General features: G+C 43.4%; 1 protein-coding gene across 1 annotated transcript in view; it reads left to right on the forward strand.

The window, feature by feature from the left end:
• Window positions 1–26386, forward strand: part of TRPM6 (transient receptor potential cation channel subfamily M member 6) — an 84010-nt gene that overhangs the window by 19985 nt on the left and 37639 nt on the right. The window contains exons 13-23 of the mRNA XM_082241456.1: window positions 8531–8584; window positions 9233–9373; window positions 10568–10696; window positions 12017–12297; window positions 13899–14127; window positions 17294–17449; window positions 18370–18513; window positions 19472–19600; window positions 22463–22714; window positions 23598–23772; window positions 24821–24935. Of these exons, the coding sequence (XP_082097582.1) occupies window positions 8531–8584; window positions 9233–9373; window positions 10568–10696; window positions 12017–12297; window positions 13899–14127; window positions 17294–17449; window positions 18370–18513; window positions 19472–19600; window positions 22463–22714; window positions 23598–23772; window positions 24821–24935 (1805 nt within the window). The remainder of the gene's footprint in view (window positions 1–8530; window positions 8585–9232; window positions 9374–10567; window positions 10697–12016; window positions 12298–13898; window positions 14128–17293; window positions 17450–18369; window positions 18514–19471; window positions 19601–22462; window positions 22715–23597; window positions 23773–24820; window positions 24936–26386) is intronic.

Below are 26386 nucleotides of genomic sequence, written 5' to 3' on the forward strand. Positions count from 1 at the left end.
TGGTCTAACATCGCCAAAGAAACTGGAGGGTGCCCAGAACAATTTTCATATATAGATTCTTGGCTGAGCACATTAAATAAAAATCCTCCATGGATAAGGGAATGCAAAGTCCAACGATGCAAATTATTGGCTGTAAAAGCCGAAGCTAGGAAAGGAATCTTGCCAAATAAACTCAAACCCATTTTTGAGGGACCAGAGGAAGAGCTGCTTCCACCTCCACCCTATGCTCCACATCGAAGGGAGCCTAATCCAAACACTCCACCAGTTGTAACCCCAAGGCAAGAAAGTGGAATGAATAATGGGGCTGGAGTCACAGAACTTGATTCCTTGATAGATTATGATAAATATCTTCAGGAGGCATTGGAGGCCTATAATAAAGCCCAAGCAGAAGTGGTTATTCCACCTGTGAGTCCCAGTAGAACTCCATCTACAGTCTCTTTTAGTGGAATAACTGATTGCTTACCCCAAACTCCTGTACATCCAAGTCCTAGAGAATTATTACAGAAGTTACAGGGAGACCTTAATCGGTCAGCAAGCAATACAGCCAGGCGTATAAGGCTGCTAAAAGAACGCCTTGGGACAAATACCATCCCCTATGATTTGAGGCCCCTAGAGCAAAGCGAAGAGAAAGATCACGTACTAGCCCCTCTCAGAAGAGTATTTGATGCACTTGAGGAGCCTGTGCTGGTTAACGGGCAACCCGGACCACGGCCACCTCGAACTTCGACCCTCCAGTACATTCCATTCACAACTACGGATCTGATGAATTGGAAAACACACACCCCATCTTTTGCAGAAAAACCTCAGGCTATGATGGACTTGGTGACTTCAATAATAAATACTCATAGTCCTACTTGGACAGATTGCCGCCAGCTCCTGAATACTCTGTTCACCACTGAGGAAAGGAGAGACATAATTGAAAAGGCACAGATATATTTGCGTGAGCAGGCCAGAGTGGGAAATGTTTTTAATATTGACCGTCATCTCCAAGACAACTTTCCCTTGGAAGATCCTAATTGGGATCCAAACAATGCAATTCATCTGGCCAGGCTTACCACCTACCGCCAGACGCTTGTGCAAGGTATCCGCAGGGCATGCCAGAAGCCCACTAATATGTCTAAAGTCTCAGAAGTAGAACAGAAATCAAATGAGAGTCCAGGAGACTTTTTAGAGAGGCTGCAGGAAGCCTATCGTATATGGACTCCTTTTGACCCTGAAGCCCCTGAAAACAGCAGAATGATTACTGCTACATTTGTGGCCCAGTGCGCTTCTGACATTCGTAAGAAAATTCAGAAATCAGAAGGATGGGAAGGGATGCTGATGAGCCAAATTATGGCCATTGCACGCCGAGTTTATCGGAATAGGGATGAGGCTGAGAAGCAAGAGAAGAAGAAGTGGCAGAAGGAAAAGATGGTAATGCTGGCCACAGCAGTGAAGCAAGACTACCGCCCCTTAAATGGAGGAAGAGGACGGGGAAGGAATCCACCACTGGGAAGGAATCAATGTGCGAATTGCAAGAAGGAGGGTCATTGGAAGCGGGAGTGTCCTGAACCCCTGAGGTTGGAAGAAGTACGCCCAGGCCCAGGCCCAGGTTCTGGCCCAAGAAACCAGGGACGGGGACGGGGAATGATCCGAAATGGAAGATATCAGAGACCTGGACAAGGACAGAGTAGAGACAATTTCATTGGACTGGCAGAGGAGGATTTTACCCAAGACTAGGAACGACCGGACTCCATAAAGTTAGGCTTCCAGGAGCCCACGGTCACGATTCAATTAGGAAGCCATTTAATAGACTTTATGATTGATACTGGGGCTGAATACTCAGTACTCCCAGAACTATTGCAGAAAAAGGCATCCAAAAGTGTAGTCATTAAAAGTGCCACTGGTCAGTCAGCTAAGAGGTCTTTCCTCCAACCTTTGGAATGCCAGATTGGGGGACATCGTTTAACCCATCAGTTTTTGTATATACCTGAGTGTCCAATACCTCTCTTAGGTAGAGATATGCTGTCCAAATTGCAGGCCCAAATCACCTTCACTCCTCGAGGTCCAGAAATGAAACTGCCATCAAAGGCAGCAGGAATAATTTCCCTCTCAGTACCTAAGGAACAATCATGGCGCCTAATGTCAGCCCTGCAAGTCCAACCCACATTGGAAACAGAGTTAAACAAGCTCCTCCGAACCCTACAGGTGCCACCAGGAGTATGGGCCGAAAATAGCCCACCAGGAATGGCCAAGAATATAGCTCCAATTGTAGTAACCTTAAAACCTATGGCTACCCCTGTATCTGTAAAGCAATATCCTTTACCCCGGCGAGCAGCAGAGGGCATCCAGAAACATTTGGACCGCCTATTAAAATATGGTTTGCTTAAACCCTGCCAATCAGAATGGAACACACCCCTTTTGCCTGTTCGAAAACCTGGGACAGATGAATACAGGCCAGTGCAGGACTTGAGGCTCGTAAACCAGGCTATCGAGACCTTGCACCCAAATGTACCAAACCCATACACCTTGCTGAGTTTGATCCCACCAGAAGCAACATTTTTTACTGTATTGGACTTGAAAGATGCATTCTTCTGTTGCCGGCTGGCACCACAGAGCCAACCTATATTTGCCTTCCAGTGGGAAGACCCTTTGACAGGAACAAAAGGCCAGCTAACCTGGACAAGATTGCCCCAGGGATTCAAAAATTCCCCAACTTTATTTGGCACTGCCTTGGCGAAGGATCTAACAAGTTACCCCTCAATACCTGGAGAAAAGGTGGTTCTGCAATATGTAGATGACCTTATACTAGCAGCAAAGGATTTTGATACCTGTAAAGAAGGTACAGAGGAACTGCTCCACTTGCTCTGGCAAGCTGGCTATCGAGTTTCCCAGAAAAAGGCACAGTTATGTTTAGAAAAGGTCAAATATTTGGGCTTTGACATCTCACACCAACAACGAGCATTGAGACCAGAGAGGAAAGAAGCTATTTGCCTTATCAAGGAACCTACCACAAGGAAACAACTCAGAGGATTCCTGGGAACAGCAGGGTTTTGTAGACTATGGATACCTGATTTCAGCAGTCTGGCCAAGCCCTTACATGAAAGCACTCGAGGTGCAGAAAAGGACCCATTCGTATGGGGACCTGAGCAGCAACAAGCCTTTTTAGTTATCAAACAACGACTTATGGAGGCCCCAGCCCTTGGACTGCCTAATTCAGAAAAACCCTTTCAGCTGTATGTACATGAACAGAATGGGATTGCAGCGGCAGTCCTGACCCAGAGATTAGGAAGTTGGAACCGTCCAGTAGCTTATTTGTCAAAACAATTGGACTCAGTAGCAAAAGGATGGCCTCCATGCCTAAGGGCAGTAGCGGCCACTGCAAGCCTTGTCAAAGAAGCTGATAAATTTACCTTCGGCCAGACGATGTACGTGAATGTACCTCATGCTGTTCTGACACTCATGGAATATAAGGGTAGTTATTGGCTAACGAACCCAAGGATGGCTAGGTACCAAGGCCTATTGTGTGAAAATCCCAGGATTCATCTACGAGTAGTGAATATGCTCAATCCAGCGACTTTGCTGCCCCTACCAGAGGTAGATGATGAAGAATCACATGATTGTCTCCAAATAATGGATGAAGTTTATTCCAGTAGACCCGATCTGAAAGATGAACCATTGAAAAATCCAGATGTTGTATATTATACTGATGGTAGCAGTTACCTGCATGAAGGTGCCAGACGAGCAGGATATGCTGTGGTCACCAATGAGGAAGTTGTGGAAGCTGAAGCTTTGCCTGCTGGCACCTCAGCACAAAAAGCTGAACTTATAGGTTTAACTAGAGCTCTGCAATTGGCAGCCGGATGTAAGGCAAACATCTATACTGATTCTAAATATGCCTTCTTAACCCTGCATGCACATGGTGCTCTATGGAAAGAAAGAGGTCTAATAGGAGCCCACGGGAAGGCCTTGAAATATGGACCTGAAGTAGAAATCCTGTTAGAAGCAGTATGGGCTCCAGAACAGATTGCTGTAATGCACTGCAAAGGTCATGGACGAGGAAGGGATCCAATAACCAGAGGAAATCATGCTGCTGACAAAGCAGCCCGAGAGGCAGCCCAAAAGCCTGTGGGAGGATTTATAGCAGCCCTCATACCAGAGGTAGTTCCAGAAGAAGTTAAACCTCACTATACCCCAGAAGAGAGGAAGTGGGCTGAACAGGAAGGAGCAGTTGCGAAGGACGGTTGGATGATCCTGCCAGACAATAGGATTTATGTACCTCATCACCTAGCAGGCACAATTGTAAGAAATTATCATGAATCTACTCACCTTGGCGGTACTGCAACCAGAGAGAGTCTCAGTCGGAAGTTGTATATTATTAATCTATCACAATTAGCAACTTGCATTTCACAGAAATGTGTTCTTTGTGCTAAAAACAATCCCAGGCAGGGACCGGTACAACCTCCTGGAATCCAACATGTGGGATATGTCCCCATGGAAAGCCTAATTGTGGACTTCACAGAGCTGGTCCCTTCTAAGGGATTCAAGTATCTCCTTGTGTTTGTGGATACTTTTACCGGATGGGTTGAAGCTTTTCCCACCCGAACTGAAAAGGCACGAGAGGTAACTAAGAGACTCCTCACTGAATTAATCCCGAGGTTTGGGTTACCTAGATGCATTGGAAGTGACAATGGGCCAGCGTTCATTGATCAAGTAGTACAAGAAGTATGTCGAGTCCTACAAGTGAAATGGAGACTGCATGCAGCCTATAGGCCTCAGAGTTCAGGGAAAACTGAAAGAATGAATCGGACTTTGAAAACCCAATTGGCAAAATTAACCCAGGAAACGGGATTGGGATGGGTAGATGTGTTACCCATAACACTGTTTCGTGTTCGGTGTGCACCCACAAAAAGACTTAAGTTGTCACCTTTTGAGCTCCTGTATGGGAGACCGCCCTCCTTTGTTCAGGATATTTCAGCTGACCTTAAACAAATAGGAGACCATGTGACACAGGGACAAGTGCAATCTCTCTCCCGTGTTTTTGTTTCTCTTAACAGGTGGGCCCTCGAGCGCACGCCGTGCAGCATTGCCGAGCCGATTCATCAGTTCCAGGCTGGCGATAGCGTATGGGTGAAAGAGTGGAAACGTGATCCACTTGCACCTAAGTGGCGTGGACCTTACACCGTCTTGCTCTCTACTCCAACAGCGGTGAAGGTAGCTGAGGTGACCCCCTGGATTCATCACTCCCGTTTGAAGAAGTCCGAAGGCAGTTGGACGTGCAAAGGTGACCCCTCTAATCCTTTAAAACTGACTCTCTCCAAAAACCCCTGTATCTAGCCCTACCAGGAACGGGCTAGGTCACGGGCAACATTAGACGACCGGCCTGCTGCAGCCACAACCTGGAAGCTGGCTGACCTGCGCACGCCTGAAGCTTGAGGAGCATCAGAACCAGCGATTGTGAAAGGAAAGATTCTCTTATACAATTAATTGACTGCCCCCCCCTTGTGGAACAATTATCAGAGATATTACTCATTGGGGATCCTCGGGATATATGTTTTGGTCTTGGTGGTTCCCCATTTCTGTCACTGGGGGAATTATATTGGGACTAATATTTATCTGCTATCACAATAAGGTAATCTTTTGTGGAAGGAATGCATATGCTAGACATCAACATGATTTTATTATTAATCCTGATCCCTTGGAAAGGGGAAGGGTCCTTGAATCTGACCAAATTGACTAAATATGGATTCCGCCATGACCACAATATGTGGGTAGGTTTAGCTGAGATGGTAGCCAATGTTGCAAATAGGACCAATTGCCTTGTTTGCTCTCTTGGGCCAGATGATTCAGAGGGAGGTATGCCCTTATTACCGATACCATTAGATGCCATTGGTATGGTAAGCGAAATACCACACCAAACAGAAATACAGAATTTCCCCGGATGGAACTCAACTAAACCAATACGAGTTATACCTGTACAAGGGGAATTCTGTGTACATAAATCATCAGATGCAGCTGATTCTACCATGATAGGCTCTTCTCATTGTCGCTATACTTGGGATAATATTAAGAATACCTGGGCACACGGTACTACCTATCGAATTCGGAATGCCTTGCCCTGTGCACCTCCTTTTATTCATGCATGGAAAGTGGTATGGAACATAACTGTGACAGAAAAAGGCAATCTAACATACTGCACTGTGAACTCTCTACCTCTTTTGCTATTTCGCCTTCTGTACTCCACATACCGAAAACCTCAGACCAGATGGTTGTGGTGGATATGTGGAGAATGGGCATACAAGAAACTCCCCTCCAAATGGAGTGGGACTTGTTTCCTGGGATGGGTATTACCACCAATGTGGATTATGCCCACTAATTTGGCCAAGCGAACACGAAGAAACGCTGATATTTCTCGTATAGCAGGAGGAAGTACCCAAAGTTGGAGCGGTACTGATGATTGGCCACCAGAGCGCATTATAGCCTATTATGATCCTGCCTCCTGGAATCCTGGTGAGCTCATACAAGGGGCACGGGATCCTATTTATAATCTAAACAGAATAATTCGATTGCAAGCAGTAGTGGAACTTGTAACCAATGCAACGGCCCAGAGTTTGAGACTTATTGCACAACAGTTGGATGAAAGTAGAGCCGCCATTTTGCAGCTGAAAATGGGAATGGATTATGTACTTGCCAAGCAGGGAGGTCTATGTGGAGTCTTGAACTTGACAGGGAATGCCTGTTGCTTTAACATTTCAGATAATGGTGAGGCAATCCGTGTGTTGGCCACAAAGATGGAGAATATAGCACATGTCCCAGTACAAACATGGGAAGGATGGGATATGGGATGGCTCACCAATTGGTTACCTAATGTCACAGGACTCAAAGGGATACTATTGTCTTGCTTGTTTTTCTTGACAGTAGTGGTAATGGTTTTATGTATGATGCCATGTATCATTTCATGTTTTAGAAGTACAATTAGCAAGATGGTTTCAAATGAAACTCTACCTCATATCATGGCCCTATACAGAGCTTTACCTCAGGAACATGATGAAGGTCAAGCTATCAAGGACACTTGGGATGAAGGTCCTTGAGCTTGAAAGGGGGGAATGAGGCATCAGGCATAAGACTGCATTTTATTAATGTTTGATCAGGACTTGTATATTAAAGAGAGAGCTCAGATTTTCAAAAGTTTCAAGCCAGGCAGAAGACCAGCAGTTTACAACCTTGGTAATGTTTATCCTCCTAGACAAGGGCCCCTTTGATTGATAGCAGAAAACAATTCTCAAAGTCGTAAAAGCTGAAATTACAGACTGAATGAGGACACTGACCCTACATGTTACAGAAGATAAAAAAAGGCAGAAATAAATATAATTAGGAATGAGTAAATAGTAAAATAATGCCAATGTGCCTCCCAGTAAAATGAGCCAGATCTTCTTTCTAAGGTTAAAAGGCCAAGACCAAATGGGGAAGCATCTAGCTGGCAAGTCTTTTTTTCTAATGGGAAAAGCAGCTGGCTGAAGGAGGGGTTGTAAACTGGAGAGGCTTCTTTTGAAGCTGTTTTTTTACTGAGTTCCTTTTTACTTTACAAAGGCCTTATTCCTTTTAAAAGGCTACCTATGTTATGTATTAAATATATTGTCTTAAATGTAATTATGCAAAGGATTTAAGAAATGCTAGATTTCATATAGTTCTAAGAGTTGTATTTTGAAATTAAGTCAGCCACCAGTCTTGCCCCCCTTGCTAGACAAGAGACGCCGTCCTGAGCAGTCCTGATATATTAGTTGTCAGACATTTGTTTAGAAACCTTCAAATGAAGGAGATCTTTCAATGTTGATGTGAAACTCAAGATCCTTGACATATGTTTAAGATAAAAATTTAAGATTAACCATTTGTTTTAGAAGGCAATAGGGCAAGGAGGGCAAGAGGTGAGCTGGTAATTAAGATGCCTTGTTGAGACACATGTAAGATATATTACTACTTATTTGTCATTTATAGATGTAACAATATATAGCTCTTTGTGTTCCATATAAGGACAGGAGGATATGGGTGTATCTTTTTGTGATTGGTTCTAGCAATCAGCCAATAGGAATTTCAACCAGGCTGATTGGACAGAGGCAGCCACAGGAGGAGCAAAGGGGGCTGGATTAAGGGAATATAAGTGCTGGCCATAATGGCAGGAGCAGGCCAGAGCTTGGTAACCATATACCACTGTGCCTCTCATTTATTTGTCTGACAAATAAATAATTATTTTAATTTCTCTATTGCTGCGTTGAATATTTCATTCCAGCTAAGCGTTAACCACAAGCAGGGTGCTACAATTGGTTGATTGATAGACAGGTCTGTTGTGATCATGGGCCGGAAATGCAGCTGAAGAATGTGCTTTCTCTTTTTAAATACAGCTTTCTTCAGCCCAAGACTTAAACAAAATTAGCTGTTAATAAATATTAATGTACTAGCTGTCCTGTTTCTTAATCTTCTTTCATATATAGTGAAAGTATCTTTCTTTTAATTTAGTCACTGTGTTCTTGTCATTCTTCTTTTAACATTCCAGAAACAAGGGCCAACAAATCATCTTCTGCATCATCTTGTTTCTGACGTGAAACAGGTAATCTACATTCTGAAGAATGATGAGCTAGAACTCCTTTAGATAGTGGGTTTTGCCACGATTACAACTGAATCACCACTTGCTATATGCTGTTTTATAGTATAGGGCCTGTATGATCAACTTGGGAGCTGTGCTTATCCAATTAGCCCAACCAGACTAGGAGCAACTTCAAAAATGTTAGGAATAGCAACAGACACCCATGCTAAGTAGAACTTGACCTGTTTTCTTCTTCTTTGGTGATCACTTGTAGCTGAGTAAGATTGTCTTCCATGAACACAGTCTTAACAGTGAGTCCGTAAGTGACTGTGGAGTCCGATTCTGGATCCACAAGTCCTTCCACAGCGGGGACACGGGTTTTCGGGCGGGAGTTGATTAGAGCTGCGATCAGTGGGATATATGTCATCTGGGCACAGCCAGTCAATAGGATAAAGATGTTGAAGGAAAAACATCATATGTTTAAATATGGACAATCTGAGGAATGTGATATTGGCTAATAAGTGGCTCAAGCTATTAAACTATTCTCCTGTACATTTATTTAGTAGCTCAGATTATAAAGTGTTTGTGAAGGATTCTTGATACGTTCTCAAAAGCACTATTAATATGCTTAAGTATGATTGTTATATAAAATGTCAAATATTTGTGTTACAGAGTACTCTTCCTGTGGATTATAAAATATCTCTGATTGATATTGGATTGGTAATAGAATACTTGATTGGTGGAGCTTATCAGAGCAGCTACACAAGAAAGCATTTCCGAGTTCTGTACAATAGCCTTTACAGGAAACGTGAGGTAAACTCAGTAAAATGGTCACAGCTGCTTCCATCAGTGAGAGCTTATGGAGATGGAGTTTAGGGCAGGCATCCCCAAACTTGGCACTCCAACTGTTTTGGGACTACAACTCCCATCACCCCTAGCTAACAGGACCAGTGGTCAGGGATGATGAGAATTGTAGTCCCAAAACATCTGGAGGGCCGAGTTTGGGGATGCCTGATTTAGGGCAAATAGTTTAACTTGTATATGTTATTACAGTTTGGCTATTTAGTAAGGAATCAGAATTGAAATACAAAAAATGTGTTTCCACATTCAGTGAAGCATCATATTAATAGATAATAAACTAGAATAATAAATAATAGAAAAATAGCCAATTAAGAATAATTTAGCCAATTTATTTTTTTATCTGAGATGTAACTGTTAAATTGAATTGTGGGGATCAATATTTATTGTGTCTTCACTGGATATAATGCTTGTTTACAAAATAAGGCAGTATTTGAACATTCTGCTTCTCATCTCTTGACATCATTTTAGTACATTCTGATGCCTGTCTAATAGAATGCAATTTGCTCACCTTGTGCATTTGTGAGCCCAGAAAAGCTTTTCAGTATCAGGTGGGATGCTGGCTCAGGGACCTTGAGGGCCCTTTCTTCCTATTTAGAGGAACCTATTTTTCCATTTATCATTTTGAGCTCATGCTACTGAGCAGTGGTGGCTCCTTGTAGTACTCTGTTTGTCAGGAATCAGGATGGATGGGATAGGTTGACGTGGCAATGGAGTGGTCAGGGGCGTGTCACATTGGCAGCAATAGCCCTGCAGGTGTGCACATACCAGCGGGACTGCCGCCCCTGTGTTCCCCTGACATTGTAACAGCCTGCTGGATCAGACCAGTGGCCCATCTAGGCCAGCATTCTGTCCTCACAGTGGCCAGCCAGATCCCTATGGAAAAGCCACAAGCCGGGCCTGCTGTGGTTGCCAGCAACTGGCCTTCAAATGCAATGCTGCCTCTGACCACGGGGGCAGAGAATAGCCATTGTGTTGAGATGCTGGATGCCAGCTACCAACAGTCCAGGCCAGCATGGCCAATCATCCAACAATATCTGGAGTGCCACAGGTGCCCCGTATCTACTTTAAGTGGAAGAGAAAATTATAAACCTCTGTTACTGTGATCCGGATCTCATTTGTCTCTTTCTCTTTGTTTCATGGAACCAGAGAGTTGTCTCCAGCTTGACGCAGAACTTCTCCCTTCATCATCATAATCATATGAGGAGTAGAAATGGATCTGATGAAAACACCTCACATTCCCAGTTCATTCGAACAGCACAGCCATACAAATACAAAGTACTGTGTTTCTTTGCTTGCTTATGCAATTTGATAGAAAACCAGTAGGCTGAAAAATGATGTTTGCTCACTCCAGTGGGTTTATACACATGTGAGAGGCAGATTCAATGGCTAAAGTAAATCGTTTCCTTTTCAGGGCTTGAATCAGACAAAAATTAAGAAGCACAGTTGGTTCCCTATAATCCCCTTGGAGATAATGGTTTATTCTGTGTTATGAGGGGTGGTTGGAAAAATTGAAAGTGAATGACTGTAGGTCAATGGGTTTCTAATACAAATTTAGATGTGTGTTCCTTAGAGTTTTTCCGAAACTCTGAGAGGCCAGTTTCTCCATTCTCCACTGTCCAACAATCCAGAGAAAGACTTGTCACCAGCATCTTCTCTAGATGTGTGTCATACATCTCTAGATTTGTTCCTCTTTAAGGGAAAGGCAAAGAGACCTTCCTCCTCCTTGTTCCCAATAAGGCAGTCAGTTTTGGACCCAAGGCAATTGAACAAACATTTTAAAAGAAATTCAAATGGAGAGCCATTCTGGCCAGTGGCGATGGAAAAGGCCACGGCTCACTGGTAGAGCACATATGAGTTCAGTTCCTGGCATCTTGAGGTAGGGCTTGAGAGACTGCTGTCTGGAGCTCTTGTTAGTCAGCGTGGACAATATTGAGCTATCTGGATTGAGGATCTGACCTATTAAATCTTGTCAGAATTTTCTGCTTTTCTACATAATAGAACACAAAATTGATATTAATAGTTGCATTCTGTTATATGGAGCTTTGAGTATATTATTTCATATGGAATGTGGTTCCTTTTGTGGATTTGTGATTCTGTATTTATCATACAGGGGACGCGGGTGGCGCTGTGGGTAAAACCTCAGCGCCTAGGGCTTGCTGATCGCATGGTCGGCGGTTCGAATCCCCGCGGCGGGGTGAGCTCCCGTCTTTTGGTCCCAGCTCCTGCCCACCTAGCAGTTCGAAAGCACCCCTAAGTGCAAGTAGATAAATAGGTACCGCTTTATAGCGGGAAGGTAAACGGCGTTTCCGTGTGCTGCGCTGGTGCCGGCTCGCCAGAGCAGCTTCGTCACTCTGGCCACGTGACCTGGAAGTGTCCTTGGACAGCGCTGACCCCCGGCCTCTTAAGCGACCCTAGAGTCGGACACAACTGGCCCGTACGGGCAGGGGTACCTTTACTATTTATCATAGCCGTCATTTAATATAGTTTATAATTCTTGTGGATAATAACCCTATAACTCAGAAATTTGATTTGAAGTAAGCAAATTGTGCATAGAGGTGATAGACTTTGAGTAACTTTTTATTTATTAACTTGCAGCAAAAAACAGCTGTTCTTCACAAGACTAGAAAGAAGCTAAAAGATGAATTTACTGTCTCTGATGACCAACAATCAGTTGGGTTTATATACCCATATAATGATCTCTTGGTTTGGGCAGTATTGATGAAAAGGCAGAAGATGGCCATGTTCTTCTGGCAGCATGGAAAGGAAGCCATGGTCAAGGCTGTGGTGGCTTGCAAACTCTACAGAGCGATGGCACATGAAGCTAAGCAAAGCAACATGGAGGATGACACGTCAGAAGAGCTGAAGAAGTATTCAAAGTAGGGATTCTCCCTTCACTTCAGATAATACAGATCTACAGTGCTTAGAATGGTTAGACATTTTTCTCTCCATCACCTAAGGTTATATAATGGGCTTCCCATGGGCATTTAGTTCACCACCGCCAGAAAAGAGTATTGGACTAGGTGGGCCTTTGGCCTCACCCAGCAGGACTCTTCTTCTGTTCTTCACATTAGAGCTGGTGACAGCTGAAGGGTATCCTTTAGCTTAGCAGGCAAAGGAGGAGAATAGTTTTTAAAAGGCTGATCTGAGCTGAAAGGTACATTTTCTTAAAGGAGTACATATAATAATAATAATAATAATAATAATAATAATAATAATACTTATACCCCGCCCATCTGGCTGGGTTTCCCAGTAATGAAAAGAAAATTGGTGAGAAATACTGACAAGCCAGTATCCCATCTAATGTATAATTTTCTGTGCCTCCATTTTTTATTAGAAAAAACACCATTATTTCAACATCTCCAGTTTCCATCATTTTGTTATCAAGTTCATTAGTCCTGTATTATCAGGTGATTTATTCCAGTGATGATCTACTTCTACTGCCAGGATCCTCACGTCTATCACCTTTGTCTTATCTATTTTTATGCCATTCTTTGCCCCATTGGGCACATCAAGAAAAGGCAGAAATTCCAAACAGAACTTTTAGTTTAACAGAAATTCCATGTAGCTGACACGGAACATTCCCAAGAAGGATCTTGTGTGCTTTCCAGTTTAAGAACATAGTCCATTTGAAGCAATAGAATTTTTGTCATGCATGTTTACTTGAATTTTTTTAATGGGTTTTGTACCTTATTATTTTGATTCCTGATATTGTGTGTGTGTGTTACATTAGAAAAATATTTTTAGTAATATTGTTAGGAAAGTTTTTTAACTCTATTGTAGTTAGTAACCTTGACATAACTGAGCTGAGATAAATATTGTTAAAGTTGCTTATCAATGCTTATTATTTCATTTTCAGAAATATAGATGTTATCAGCTAAATACTGTTGCATAAATATTGGCCAATATATTTTTGAATTATTTTTGCAATATTATTTTATTTATTTCATTTATGTCTTCTGCTTGAAGGTCAGCTATTTATGATTTCAGTATATTTTACATTCATTTTAAAGTTCTTTTTAGAATGTATGTCATTTGTTTTAGTGCCAAAGTCAAAATACTGTAAACTCCATTGAACAGTGGAAATTACTTCTAAGTGAGCAGGCATAGAATTGTGCTTACAGAATTGTGCTGTAAGGAGTTCAGCAGGTTTCATAGCCCAAATCCATTAAATCCAAAATCCATTAAAATCAACAGGCGTTTTGCTATAGATGTGGGTCTAAGATACCGTAAGTGGAAGAATTTCTGGATTACCAGAAGAATTTCTCAGAAGGATGGGCTTATTTGAAACAATAGGAAAAACACAATGGCTGTACTCCTAAGCACACATTGACTTGGAGAAATTCCTACAGGAGTCCACGGTTTGGACCTGGCTGTTCCTTAATACAAGTCATACTGCTTGCCTCTGTTATTTGTGCTCAGTCCGTACTCTAAGACTGGCAACATTTGCCCCCACCTGGCTTTTCTTTTGCTGTCATAGTGAGTTTGGGCAGCTGGCTCTAGATGTGCTGGATAATGCTTTCAAACAAAATGAGCAGATGGCCATGAAACTGCTAACATACGAGCTGAAGAACTGGAGTAACTCAACATGCCTGAAGCTGGCCGTGTCAGTGGTATTGCGACCCTTTGTATCTCACACGTGCACACAGATGCTGTTGACTGATATGTGGATGGGACGCCTGAAAATGAGAAAGAACTCCTGGTTTAAGGTACAGCATCTCTCTGCAGTCCCTTATCCTGTGTGCCAATAGCGGGGCTGGGTGGTTTTATAATCATCCTGTGCTGTCACTGCATGACGGCTCATCTCATTCAAGTTCAATGGGCTTGTTGAGAGGAGACTCTCAAAGATCAGGCGTGAGGATAACTTAGGTGCATTGTCCTGGCTTGGATTGTGCAAATAGTGCAGCCTGCATTAGGTCTGCTGTTGTCCTGTTTTACAGTCACAAAAGATGTTGTGCTCTCTCCACCATCGCTCTTGTTCACCACTGAGTGTATTCATCCATGGCAAATGCAACTGATGAACTGTGGGAGCAAGAACGCAGCCAGAAGCCGTTCCTGAGAGCACTTCCGCACTTTCCCAGCCACCCCACTTTCTGTCCCCCGGGAAAGCTCATTTAGCACAATGCAACACAGTCTGTTGAGTGAGTTGGAGATCAGCACTGTTGAACTCAGGATATAAGGGCAGTACATGAATCACAGACAGGATGCACCAAAAGTGAATGCATCTTTGTGAACCCTCCCCCTGGAAATACCTATGGAAGGATGGTATCATTAAATAAAGAAATCTTAGTTAAGCAGTCATATCCTTCCAGAGTCCCATATAGACATGCTTTGTCAAATAGTTGTAGAAAATTGTGTCATATCTCTGGTCACAAAAGGGAAAAAAATTATAGGACAGAAACTGCGTAATCCATCTGTCACAACAAACAGATGGATAAGGATTATTGAGGGTGGGGGAAGAGAATTGCTAAGGCAGAGGAAGCAAACTCCTCCTTGAATAGCTCCTAGAAGACACTCCTCCATGTTTCTCAAGAAGTCAGCTGCTTATTATCTCTGCAAGTGTCACCTACTAGGCCTGCTGTAGGGAAGACAGTGTACCTTGCACTCTTGAAACCCATAAAAAGGAGTACGGTGTATTCCTTCCCACGGAAGCACCTTAGTCCCTTTTCTGCCAAAGCAAACACAGATTTAAAGTCTCCTACCTTTAATTACATTGTAATAGCTTACAAAGTCAACAATTGCTCCTGTGTCTTCCAAGGAGGTAGAGATTTAGAATAGTTTTCTTTCCCAAGCAGGGGCGCCGACTTATAAAAATATTGGGGGGCCCATACCGGGGTCCTGCCCCGGGAAGTTTTCTAAATTTTAGATGAAAATTAGTGAGTTTTAAAGTATTTCGGCGGAGCCGGAGCGATTGGGGAGGAGGGGGCTTGTCGCCGGATTCTTCAGCTGGGCCGGAGATCCACTGCTGGGGGGTCCCTGGGCCGAGTTGTGAGCACGGCCTGCTGAAGGGAGATCCAGCCGATTGTGCGACGGGGACGGCCGGGGCTCTCCGGCTAGGGCGCGCAGCTGGCTGGCTGGCTGGCGAGGGAGCAGGTGGGGAGGAGGCGGGGGACGGCAGCGCTCTGCTGGAGGGGCGCCTGAGATTATTGGGGGGCGGAGCCCCCCCAAACGAATTTTTGAGGGGGCTCGGGCCCCCTCAGGCCCCATGGAGTTGGCGCCTATGTTCCCAAGCCATAGTTTTCAAGGGAGCTGCATCATCAGGTCAGTCTGCTGGGAAAGAGAAAATGGCTGGCTGACTGGCCAGCGGAGGGAAAAGGTTGTTCTGGCTGAAGGATGTGCAAGCAAGATCGTGTGTGTGTGTGTGTGTGTGTGTGTGTGGCTTGTGGCTTGATTTGACCTAGCAACTCTCCCCTTGGTTGCTTGCCCCACTTTTGCCTGCTTATTGCTTATGCTACTCTCCATTTGCCTGGCGTGCTCTGGTCCAGGGGTCACGAAGAGTCGGACACGACTAAACGACTAAACAACAACAACTCTCCATTTGGGAGCTCTTTCTGTTTGCCACACATGTGGATTATATTTCTCTGAATCTCCTCTATGATGCCCTGAAATTTCTAAGTATTGGCATGTGTGCACATGTATGCATGCACTGCTTATGACTTTATTGGACCTGGCATGTGCAAGTGTAGTGTTAACAGTTGCACATTTTACCACAGAAGTGGATTGTACTTTCACTGTCGATATTGTGCTGACTGAAGGAATATTGTGTTTTGAATCTTGCTATATGATCTACTTGTTGTTTACTGGCATTTATTCCTGCCCTGGCAACAGCAACAATTCTGCACATCATGTGGCTGGTTTAAAATGAGAATTTAGGCTAAAGCTACTGAGTCTTCTTACTAAATACAAGGAGAGTTTCCCCATGGATGAGGAGCCATGCCCTTTGTTTCTGCGGCTCTCATACTTCCTGATCATGCTTTCCCTGCTCGCATCTGTGTGTGGCAGCTGTGGGGACCAGGAGGGGTTGGTGGGTCTTTGGCTTCATCCTGCTATTGCCTGCACATTTTCCTTCTCTGGAAGTCAAATGGGTCAAGCTCAGGGTGAAAAGATTTGGGAATCACAGATTGATTCCTGACTATAGTAGAGAGGTTGGACACAAGATTTGGGATGATACCAACATAATGGTGTGGATGCTTCCGATTTCCCCCCAACGGAAATCTCAAGAAGTAAGCATATGTTCTGGCTTTAAAAAAATATCAGGACCAGGACGCTCCAAAACCCCCCAACCCCTCCCAAATATTCTCTGTGTATCTGCCTTGGCAAGAGGGCAGCGTTTCATAGCCCACTGGTTGCCCTGGAAGCTATCCAGCAGCACTGGGAACTTGGGCCAAGGTATGCTCACCTGTCCATCACTTGATGCTATGTGATGCCATGCATAGGTGCAGGGCAGATAAAGCTGTGGCTTCCAGCTGGTCTTTTGCAGCTGTGGGTTAAATTTGACACCTTTCCATGCTACGTTCACCAGGGGTTGGGCATACTTGGGAGGTCCTGATTACTCCTAAGTGCACCCAGCCACTTCCAAAAACAGGACAACAGAGTAAGGCACCCGATTTAGAGGGTAGAATTGGGAAGACACTCCAACTGCACTCTTGATTCCTCCTTTGCATCAATGGCTTGAATTTCTTTTTGTTGTTGTTTTGGTTTAGAGCAACTAGGAGGAACATTGGGCAGTGAAGCAGAGGGAATGGTTGGGCAGGATGAGAGAGAGACTCACTTTTTGTAGGCATCAGCCACCGCTGCCTTCCTCTTTGTTAGTTTCATACAAAGGCTAGTGATAGGATCAAATGCAATCTTGCTAACTGCATCATGCATCTGCAGGTGATCCTAAGCATTCTTCTGCCTCCTACCATCTTGATGCTGGAGTTTAAAAGCAAGGCTGAAATGTCTCATGTACCTCAGTCACAGGAGTTCCACCAGTTCACATGGTATTACGGTGATCCTAACGCTTCCAGTGTTAAAGATAACGTCTCATTGGTTAGTATGGTACCAGGCTTAGATTTCATTTTTCCTAAATGTGGAACATATATCTTTTTATTTCTAAACATTTAGTTCTATAATGTGGTAGATGCTAGAAAAGTGCAGAACTCGATTCTGATGCTGTTAGGCAGAGCTAAGCATTTGCTTTCCCATATATATATCATTGACATTACAAGAACTGTGCTAGACCATTTTAGACCATTAATTGATATAGCTTGGTGCTATTTAGGAAGACTGACAATAGTTCTCTAGGGTTTTGGAAAGGGCTGGGAATAGATCCTGGGACTCTCTGCATGGAGAGCATATGCTCTTTCCCTGGGATAGGATGCTAGAAGGAAAATTTACTTTAGAAAAATACAAATTCTCTATAACTTCTCGCTAAAAATGTGAATTCCATGAGAATATTTTCTGTTTTCCATCTCAAATGACCCACTAAACGAATGTTATAATTAGATGCACAGGAGCCTATGGATGATAAACAAAATATGTATAATTTTTATGGTGTGCAGATATATAGGCAATCTCTCTCTCTCTCTTTTAAAGAAACTTTGAACACCTTTCTGAGCTGAATGTTAATTTCTCTTCTTAAGGTGTTGGAACTGCAAAAGGTCTTCAGGTTCAGCTCAAATTCAGAACAATAATCTCAACATTACTGTTTACAATTATAGTTTAAGCTTGAATGCTTAACTCATGTATTTGTTTATGGAAAATAACCTAGTTATTCTTGCTTTGTGAACAGAAAATAGCAATTATTATATTTATATAATAATATAAAAATATATTTACCCAGCACAGTGCATTCCAACGTCACTACTCCAGATTTCTTTTCCTTTTTGCTTATGTACAGAATCTGCATAATAGAAGTTTCTTATGGAGTTGGATAACCACTAACACGAGCACTTTGTTTTCTTATACAGAGCCATTATGATTTAGAGAAAGGAGTTGAGAAGCAAGAGGAAAGCCAGAATTTTCCCGGCAATAATGAGCAGGGAAGCCTTCCTGCAACTAGGAAAGTGTATGAATTCTACAATGCTCCAATTGTGAAGTTCTGGTTTCACACGGTCAGTCATTGTTTATGACTGGTTGTCCCTCCTTCTGTGTGAGGCTCATGGCTCTGAGCTGTGGCAACTTCCACAGTCTTGGAGCATAATCAGATACTCCCTTGGGCCCTATGTTGCCATAGTCTTGGAGCTCCTGACCTGCCTGCTATGGTTGCTCATGATCCCAAATAATTTGTGGTCAGGTTACCTAAGGGACTGTCTGGCCCCACACATGGCTGCCTGGCAAATGTGTTCCTTGGATGCAGCACTGCTGAGAGTACTGCATGCCCTAGTTTGTCCTAGAAACCAGGCTTGTTATGATATTTAGGCACCTACAAAAGGTGTTAAGAAGGATTCCTTAGAGATCACCCAGTCATTTATGAAATAGTAAGTGTACAATGGGATGCGGGTGGCGCTGTGGGTTAAACCACTGAGCCTCTTGGGCTTGCCGATCAGAAGGTCAGCGGTTCGAATCCCCGCGACGGGGTGAGCTCCCGTTGCTCGGTGCCTGCTCCTGCCAACCTAGCAGTTCGAAAGCACCTCAAAGTGCAAGTATATAAATAGGTACTGCTCCGGTGGGAAGGTAAACGGCGTTTCCATGCACTGCTCTGGTTTGCCAGAAGCGGCTTAGCCATGCTGGCCACATGACCCGGAAGCTGTACGCCGACCTAATGGTCAGGGGTCCCTTTACCCTTTTAAGTGTACAAATGTAGGGATGGTTTTATTATTTTTAGAGTATGTAAGACTAATTGTCGTTGTTTTTAGAATTTTTATTATTACTTTTATCTTTTTCTACACCAATTTGATGGCTTCAGGCTGTGAAACAGTTTATAAATTGGTAATGAGGATGATGCCCATCCGCCCTGCAGAGCTTACACAAATGGTGGTGGGGATTGTGTTGTGTGACCTATTAGTTTCCTCTTTTTTGCCACAAATGTGTGTTTATAAGGACTACGCATTGTGTTTGTGTGTTTTGTAGATGGCCTATTTAGCATTTCTCATGCTGTTCACTTATACTGTCTTGGTGGAGATGGAACCAACACCCAGTGTGCCAGAATGGCTTGTGATCATTTACATTTTCACCACCTCCATTGAGAAAGTCAGAGAGGTAGGCCCTTTATTCCATTCTGATGTTTCTGCTGTCCATGCCTGTTATAGGAATTAAGACAAGCAATTATCCATGGGGTAAGCTACAAAAAAGAAATCTCCATGAAATTGAATCAATGTACATTTTTCATAATAATAATTGTAGTTTTCAAAAATAGGAGCCTGGAGTTAAGTTTCCACTTTTGAATGACACACACAGGGGATAAAAAAGATTTGGGTGTAAAGCTTTTTTTTTTTAAAAAAAAAATCCTTTTATGTATTATATACATTTAAATGCGGAAACTTGCATAAAATTACATCTTTAGGATTTTGTTTGCAGTTCTTTTCTGCAATTTGAAAATAGCTATTTATCTCTCTCCTTGTGAAGAGTTATGGGGCAGGGTTGGACCACAGTTCCTGCAGATGCCATGCAGGGATTGAGTGACTGTAATGTGGAAGACAAGGAGAGGGAGAGGGCTCAAGCCCTAGGGTTAAAGAGGGGCGAGGGGCTGCCACTGGTGGGTTGCTGCCCCTTTTGTCTTTATAGGACAGCTGCCCCTACGTGAAGCAATTGCTTCACTTATGTGGTGGTTGTGGTCCACTGGATAAAATGGGGCAGGACTCCGTGTTACATACACGCTTCATTAACTTCTCCGGGGTTTGCTGTGTGTAGTGCTGGAAATCGTTTTTCTTTAGATTGTATCAGGTAATTGCACCCTTTGGCTTTCATTCCTCTAATATGTTGTTACACATGCTAATAACATCATTCAGCTCAGTGGTACTCATATACATAAAGTTATTTATACATGTCTTTTTTCTAAGGTTTGGCTAACACTTTGACATCACCTTTTCACTTGCTGCTTATCAGTTTGATCTTAGCAGTATGTAATTGGACTTTGCTATATAATGTGAGGAATCTTGTTTATAACCATTCAAAGACTCTTTTTCACCATTTGCTTAGCAAAACTGAAAAGGCCCTCTGGCGAACCCTTGTTGTTCAAGAAATAAACATCTCATTTTCCACCTTCCTAATTTTGAAAACTTGCCTTTTCAAGACTGCCATGTCCTTGATAAATGACAAAGATTTGTTTCTTTCTGTTTGCACCAAAGTAAAACTAATTTGTTACTTCACTTATAAAAGCTGTTCTGCTTTTTTTCCATGCCTCCTGGGGCTTATGCAATATTTATTGTCATTTTACAACCCTTTCTTTCCATTTCACCAAACCTCTGATTTGTTTCTTTTAAAGAACAACAACATACGTCTAACAATTGTACCCCTGCACTCACTCTGTGAAATAATGAGCAAACAGAAATACATTTCAGAAGGAAGAATAGAGATGTATTGAGGGTGCAGAGTCTTTGAGAAGCAATGCAGTGTTTCATTTCAAACTTTAAGAAGCTGTGACGTTGCGGCTTGTGTTGTGACTTTGTAATATAAAAACTCAAGTCTTGCTCTTTCTCAGCTGTTTATATATCATGGAAACATGGAGCCAAGCAGAGCTTTTTCCAATTTCTGAACTTGGCAACCCAGTGAGCTTCCTCCCAATGTTCAAAAACCTCCATTAAATACTTGCTTACCACCATCCTGACTCTTCACAGACCCCCGGGACACTCCCGATGTGTGTCCCTGATCTAGTTATTATGAATGGCAGGAGTATGTGTAGGGTGAAAACCAAGGATGGTATCACATGGTGTTCTAAACAGAAAAACAATGAAATATTCTGAAACCAGATAAAAAGCATGAAGAAGAAAAAAACAGCCCAAGTCTTTTAGCACTGTGTGGGAAACAACTGCTCGCCTGCCAGCTGCAGGGAGTGGTATTTGTGGTCCACTGGTAGCAGCTGCCGGGTGATCTGCTGGTTTTGACCCTGCTGGGAGGAGGGGCATCACTTCTCCAACGGCTTCGCTGGCTGTTGGGGCTTGCCCATGGTTGCAGCCAATTGTGGGTGAGCCTGGGGGTGCTGTTCAGGGAGCAGACCAGAGGGAAAAATGCCCAGGCCTCAGCCTCAGTTCCCACTCACCTGATGCTTTATGTGTAGGCCTGGCCAAGAGAAGTGGGCAAGCCCTGCATAAGACCTTGCTATGGAAGTCTTCAGTCGCCATATTTGGGACCACAGGGGAATTTGCCTTCCTCATAGCAATTGTCTCAACTTGATTGCGGATAAAGTTGGATCTTTAGTCTAGGTGGAAGGCAGTTCAGGAGGCCCCCCCCCCCACTTCACTCCACCCTCGGTCCGAGGAATCAGGGTATCCTCTTAAAGGGATCCAGGAAAGGTGCTTCTGTCCTCCCAATTTGATTTATGTCATAGGGTGATACTTAACCTTGGTTAACCATGCCAAATAATCAACCAGCAGATGAGTTGGTTAAGTCAGGATACACATCCAATGCCTGCACCAAAACCTGCTGACATCTTTACTCAATAAAGTTGAGGCCTGCTTAAATCCCAAGTGGTTGTCCCGTGTTTATTGCAACTTCCCCCTGCCTTGGGCTGCTCCCTGCGGCTTCTCTGTGCCCAGGCCTGCAAATATTTACTTATATTTTATTTTTAAATATGTATGCGCCAAAATGGCTTACAACAACAAAATTAGATGTATTTTTTTAAATCACAAAAATGGAAACACACTCAGAGCTCCAATAGCATCATACTATTCCATTCTATATCCAGGAACAAGACAAAAATGATAGGACACAATCCAATGGTTATTTTGAACCTAGTCCCTGAACAGCCCTCTTCTGACTAAAATTTTAACTTGTTCCTAAGATCAGCCTCATTCCTATTTCTCATTCCTATTTTTGGAATGTGTCCATCTGGGTCCATTAAGTTCTCTTCTGTTCTTTACATGCCTCATATAAATTCAAGGGATGTTCCCATTTTTCTCTTAGGTATTTATTTCGGAGCCGGGAAAGTTCAGCCAAAAGGTGAAAGTGTGGATTTATGAGTACTGGAACTTTACAGATTCTATCGCCATTATCTTGTTCATGACTGGTTTTGGCTTCCGCTGGGCAGACCCTCCCCTTCACACAGCAGGAAGGTTAATTTACTGCCTGGATATAATATTCTGGTATACTCGGCTTCTTGACTTCTTTGCTGTGAACCAGCGTGCAGGTCCATATCTGACAATGATTGGGAAAATGGTAAGTATTTAGATACAGAGCACTTTCTCCAAATAAGGATGCCACTTTTTCTTATAGAGCTACACGAGAGGCAGAATTTCAGCTAATGAAGTTTGAATCTTCACCTATGAAAATTTTGCCTGTTATATATGTAGTAGAGATAAATGTAAAGCACCATCACACACTGGCCTAGTCAGCATGCTAAGCCAAACGTGTCACCATGCTGCTGTGAGCTCGACCATGGATGCAGTCCCTAGCCTCCTGTCCAAACCCAGACAAACCGCAAGTGGCAAGCCATAGAACAAACTTTGGCTACAGGTTGTGGTTTTCCTGGAGTGAGACACATTCAAACCTAGGTTCATGGCTTCGCCAACAGCAGTACAACTGCAGGGGAGATGGAGGAAGTGCAAATGAGCCATGATTTCTTATCTGGGAGCATGCACATTTGCAGACTAGGTCAATGCCTGTCTTTGCCCTGTCTGTGTTGTTGGAAGTATAAGAGGAGGAAAATAATTCCTATATATCTGAATTATTTAGTAGCCCTATTTCTAGAATGAAGTCATTGGCCTGCAAGACTTGCATAAAACACCATCCCTAGTCTTTTGCTATTCCTTTTGCTATTTTTTGTACTATGCCAGATACTTATTCTGGGTGCTGCCCTTTTAGATTAAGTGCATTTGATTGACTTGACAGGAACTTGTACATAAGTAAGTACAGTACAGGACTGCTGCCATTCTGAATAACTGAACATCAATACATCCAATAAGATGCAGTACTGATACAGCGTTTCTCCATAAGTTGTTTAAAATAACAAAATAATGTGCCGTAGCCACAGGAAACAATTTTTTTTCACCTTGCAAAATCACCACTTTGATCACTGTGTTTCATTTTCTTTTTTGTGCAGACAGCAAACATGTTTTATATTGTAATTATGATGGCCATAGTATTGTTAAGTTTTGGAGTTTCTCGAAAAGCAATACTCTCTCCAAATGAGCAGCCTTCATGGAGCCTTGCACGAGATATTGTATTTCAGCCTTATTGGATGATGTTTGGTGAAGTATATGCAGGAGAAATTGATGGTAGGTCTGATTTCACTGAAATGCTGCATCCAACAAAATGTGAGCAATTATATAGCATATCTATCACTTAACACAGCCACTAGAAAAGGTAGCATTTTCAGAAATTTTGCAGCTGTGGGAAAAGCCAGATTCCACATCATTTTTCCAGGAGAAAGTCTTTATTATATATAATTTTTATAATATAGATATATAATTATATATTACTTCTTTTCCTGCTTTAACAGCACAAAATGTATCACGTATGTCTTAGAATATAAAGTTGAGCGGTTGAGCTCCTCAGCATAGGCATGAAATTTAATCCCACAAATGCCATAGTTTTGCAGAAGCAAAAGTGAGCATATATCAATTTGTAGATCACCTGCAGGTCTTGGTTACAGTTCAGTTCTCAAATTCTCAAATTTTTCCTGTGATATTTTGGCATTCACAACAGTTCTTTTGAAGTTTGCGCTTCATGCTACTCTGGCCTGGAGGCGGTTGGAGGATGGATGGCGGCTAACAGATTGAGGTTGAATCCTGACAAGACAGAAGTACTGTTCTTGGGGGTGGGCTGGTGTGAAGGACTCCCTAGTCCTGAATGGGGCAACTGTGTCCCTGAAGGACCAGATGCGCAGCCTGGGAGTCATTTTGGACTCACAGCTGTCCATGGAGGTACAGGTCAATTCTGTGTCCAGGGCAGCTGTTTACCAGCTCCATCTGGTACACAGGATGAGACCCTCCCTGCCCACGGACTGTTTCGCCAGAGTGGTGCATGCTCTAGTTATCTCTTGCTTGGACTACTGCAATGCGCTCTATACGGGGCTACCTTTGAAGGTGACCCAGAAACTACAACTAATCCAGAATGCAGCAGCTAGACTGGTGACTGGGAGTGGCTGCCAGGTGTCATCCTCTTCTTCCACTTCCTGGGTCACAAAAGCATGCCATGGCCCAATACCCTTGGTTGGGGGAAAAGAAGAAGCCTTCTTGGCCTATGAATGAGAAATCTATCATTAATTAGCTGACCATTCCTATGCTAGAGTTGCATACAGAAGCTTTCCTTTATAATTTACAGCTTGTGAAGCAGACCCCAACTGTCCTCCTGGTTCCTTCCTCACGCCATTCCTTCAAGCTGTCTATCTCTTTGTACAGTACATCATCATGGTCAATCTGCTGATTGCTTTCTTCAAGTAAGTGCCTGTCATATTTCCCGTTGGGTTTATTGGTGCTGTTTCTACATTAAGTGGACCCAGCCTGCCTAGGGCTCCACCAAAAGGAGTAAGAGAGGAGAAGCAGCATTCTGGACTTCCATGATAAATGAGCGGAGTGGTTTACTTTCTGCTCATCTTTAGTAGATTAAGCTTCATTTTCAGCTGCCTGTGGACAAAGGGAAACTTTTATACAAGTTAACAACCACCACTAAATTTGTTAGTGCTAAGATTGCCAACATTATCTGCAGACACTGTGGTGCCCCTTAATGCAGTGGTTTTCAACCAGTATGCCATGGCACCCTGGGGTGCATTGAATGTTGGCCAGGCTGCCGCAGGCATCACTGGCCTCTCTCCCTCTTTCCTCGAATGCCCTCTCACATCTCTGCCTCCCAAAGGTTTCCACAGCTGTTCGTTGCAGCAGCCCTGCTGCTGCCACTGTGGCCTCCCAAGGTAAGGTGGTGGCCTCAGGTTCACCTTTCGCCAATCTCCATTGGGCCACTAAGGTGGGGCCATCCTCTGCCCAGATCCCTGTGGGGCAGTGTGAAGAGGCACCTCTCTTTGGGGCAGAGGGCAGCTCAGAGACCAGGGGCAGCAGCAGCAGCAGCTGCCCAGAGGACACTCAAGGACATGGGAGAGGGTAGAAGGCTGAGGGAACATGCCACAAAGGAGGGTGTTCGAAAAAGAGTGAGAGGCTGCCAGCTCTGCAGGCGGGGGGGGGGGGGGACGACATAACTGGGCTCCTGAGTCCCACAGGGGAGTCACAGAAAGAATATAGTTGGTCAAGGAAGCCTTGGACTCAAAAAGGTTGAAATCCTCTGTCTTAAAGACTTAGCCTCATGTCTGCAATGCTTCCATGGCCCCTCCCTTGTTGTCTTCCTGTGTAAAAAAACTATGAAGCTGTACACCGTGGAACAATATTTTTGCGGTGCTGACAAACTCAGGATCTGTTATTTAACTTTCATGGTCTACCACTGTAATCTTTAATTTGATAGGTTTGGGGGGCTGTGTAAAATCGTACAAATTCATGAAGACCCATTTTAATTCTTCTGGACCCCACTTTCATCCAGAGCCATGGACACACACACACACACACACACACACACACACACACTTCTTTTTTATCTGGTGGTGGTGGAGAAGAAATCTGGGGGAGGGTGGTGGAAGAGGTAACCAGAGTGGACCCACAGCACCCTCTCAAAATTCCAAATGTGCTGAATGATTTTGTAGGACCCGTGAGCTAAAGTGAAGAATGAAAAGACATATATTTGGTATGTTGGCATTTCCCTGTATGTCAGACACATTTTTTTAATCCTCTCAGTTATATGAGCTTCTGTTGCAGCTGAGCAATTCAAAGGAACAAGTCATAAGTAACTGCTTTGATGTTGTCTGTTTGAATATGTTTATTTTAAAAATTACCGTATTTGTCTGTG

Source organism: Podarcis vaucheri, assembly GCF_965113315.1.
Source record: "Podarcis vaucheri genome assembly, chromosome: 11".
Classification (NCBI taxonomy): domain Eukaryota; kingdom Metazoa; phylum Chordata; class Lepidosauria; order Squamata; family Lacertidae; genus Podarcis; species Podarcis vaucheri.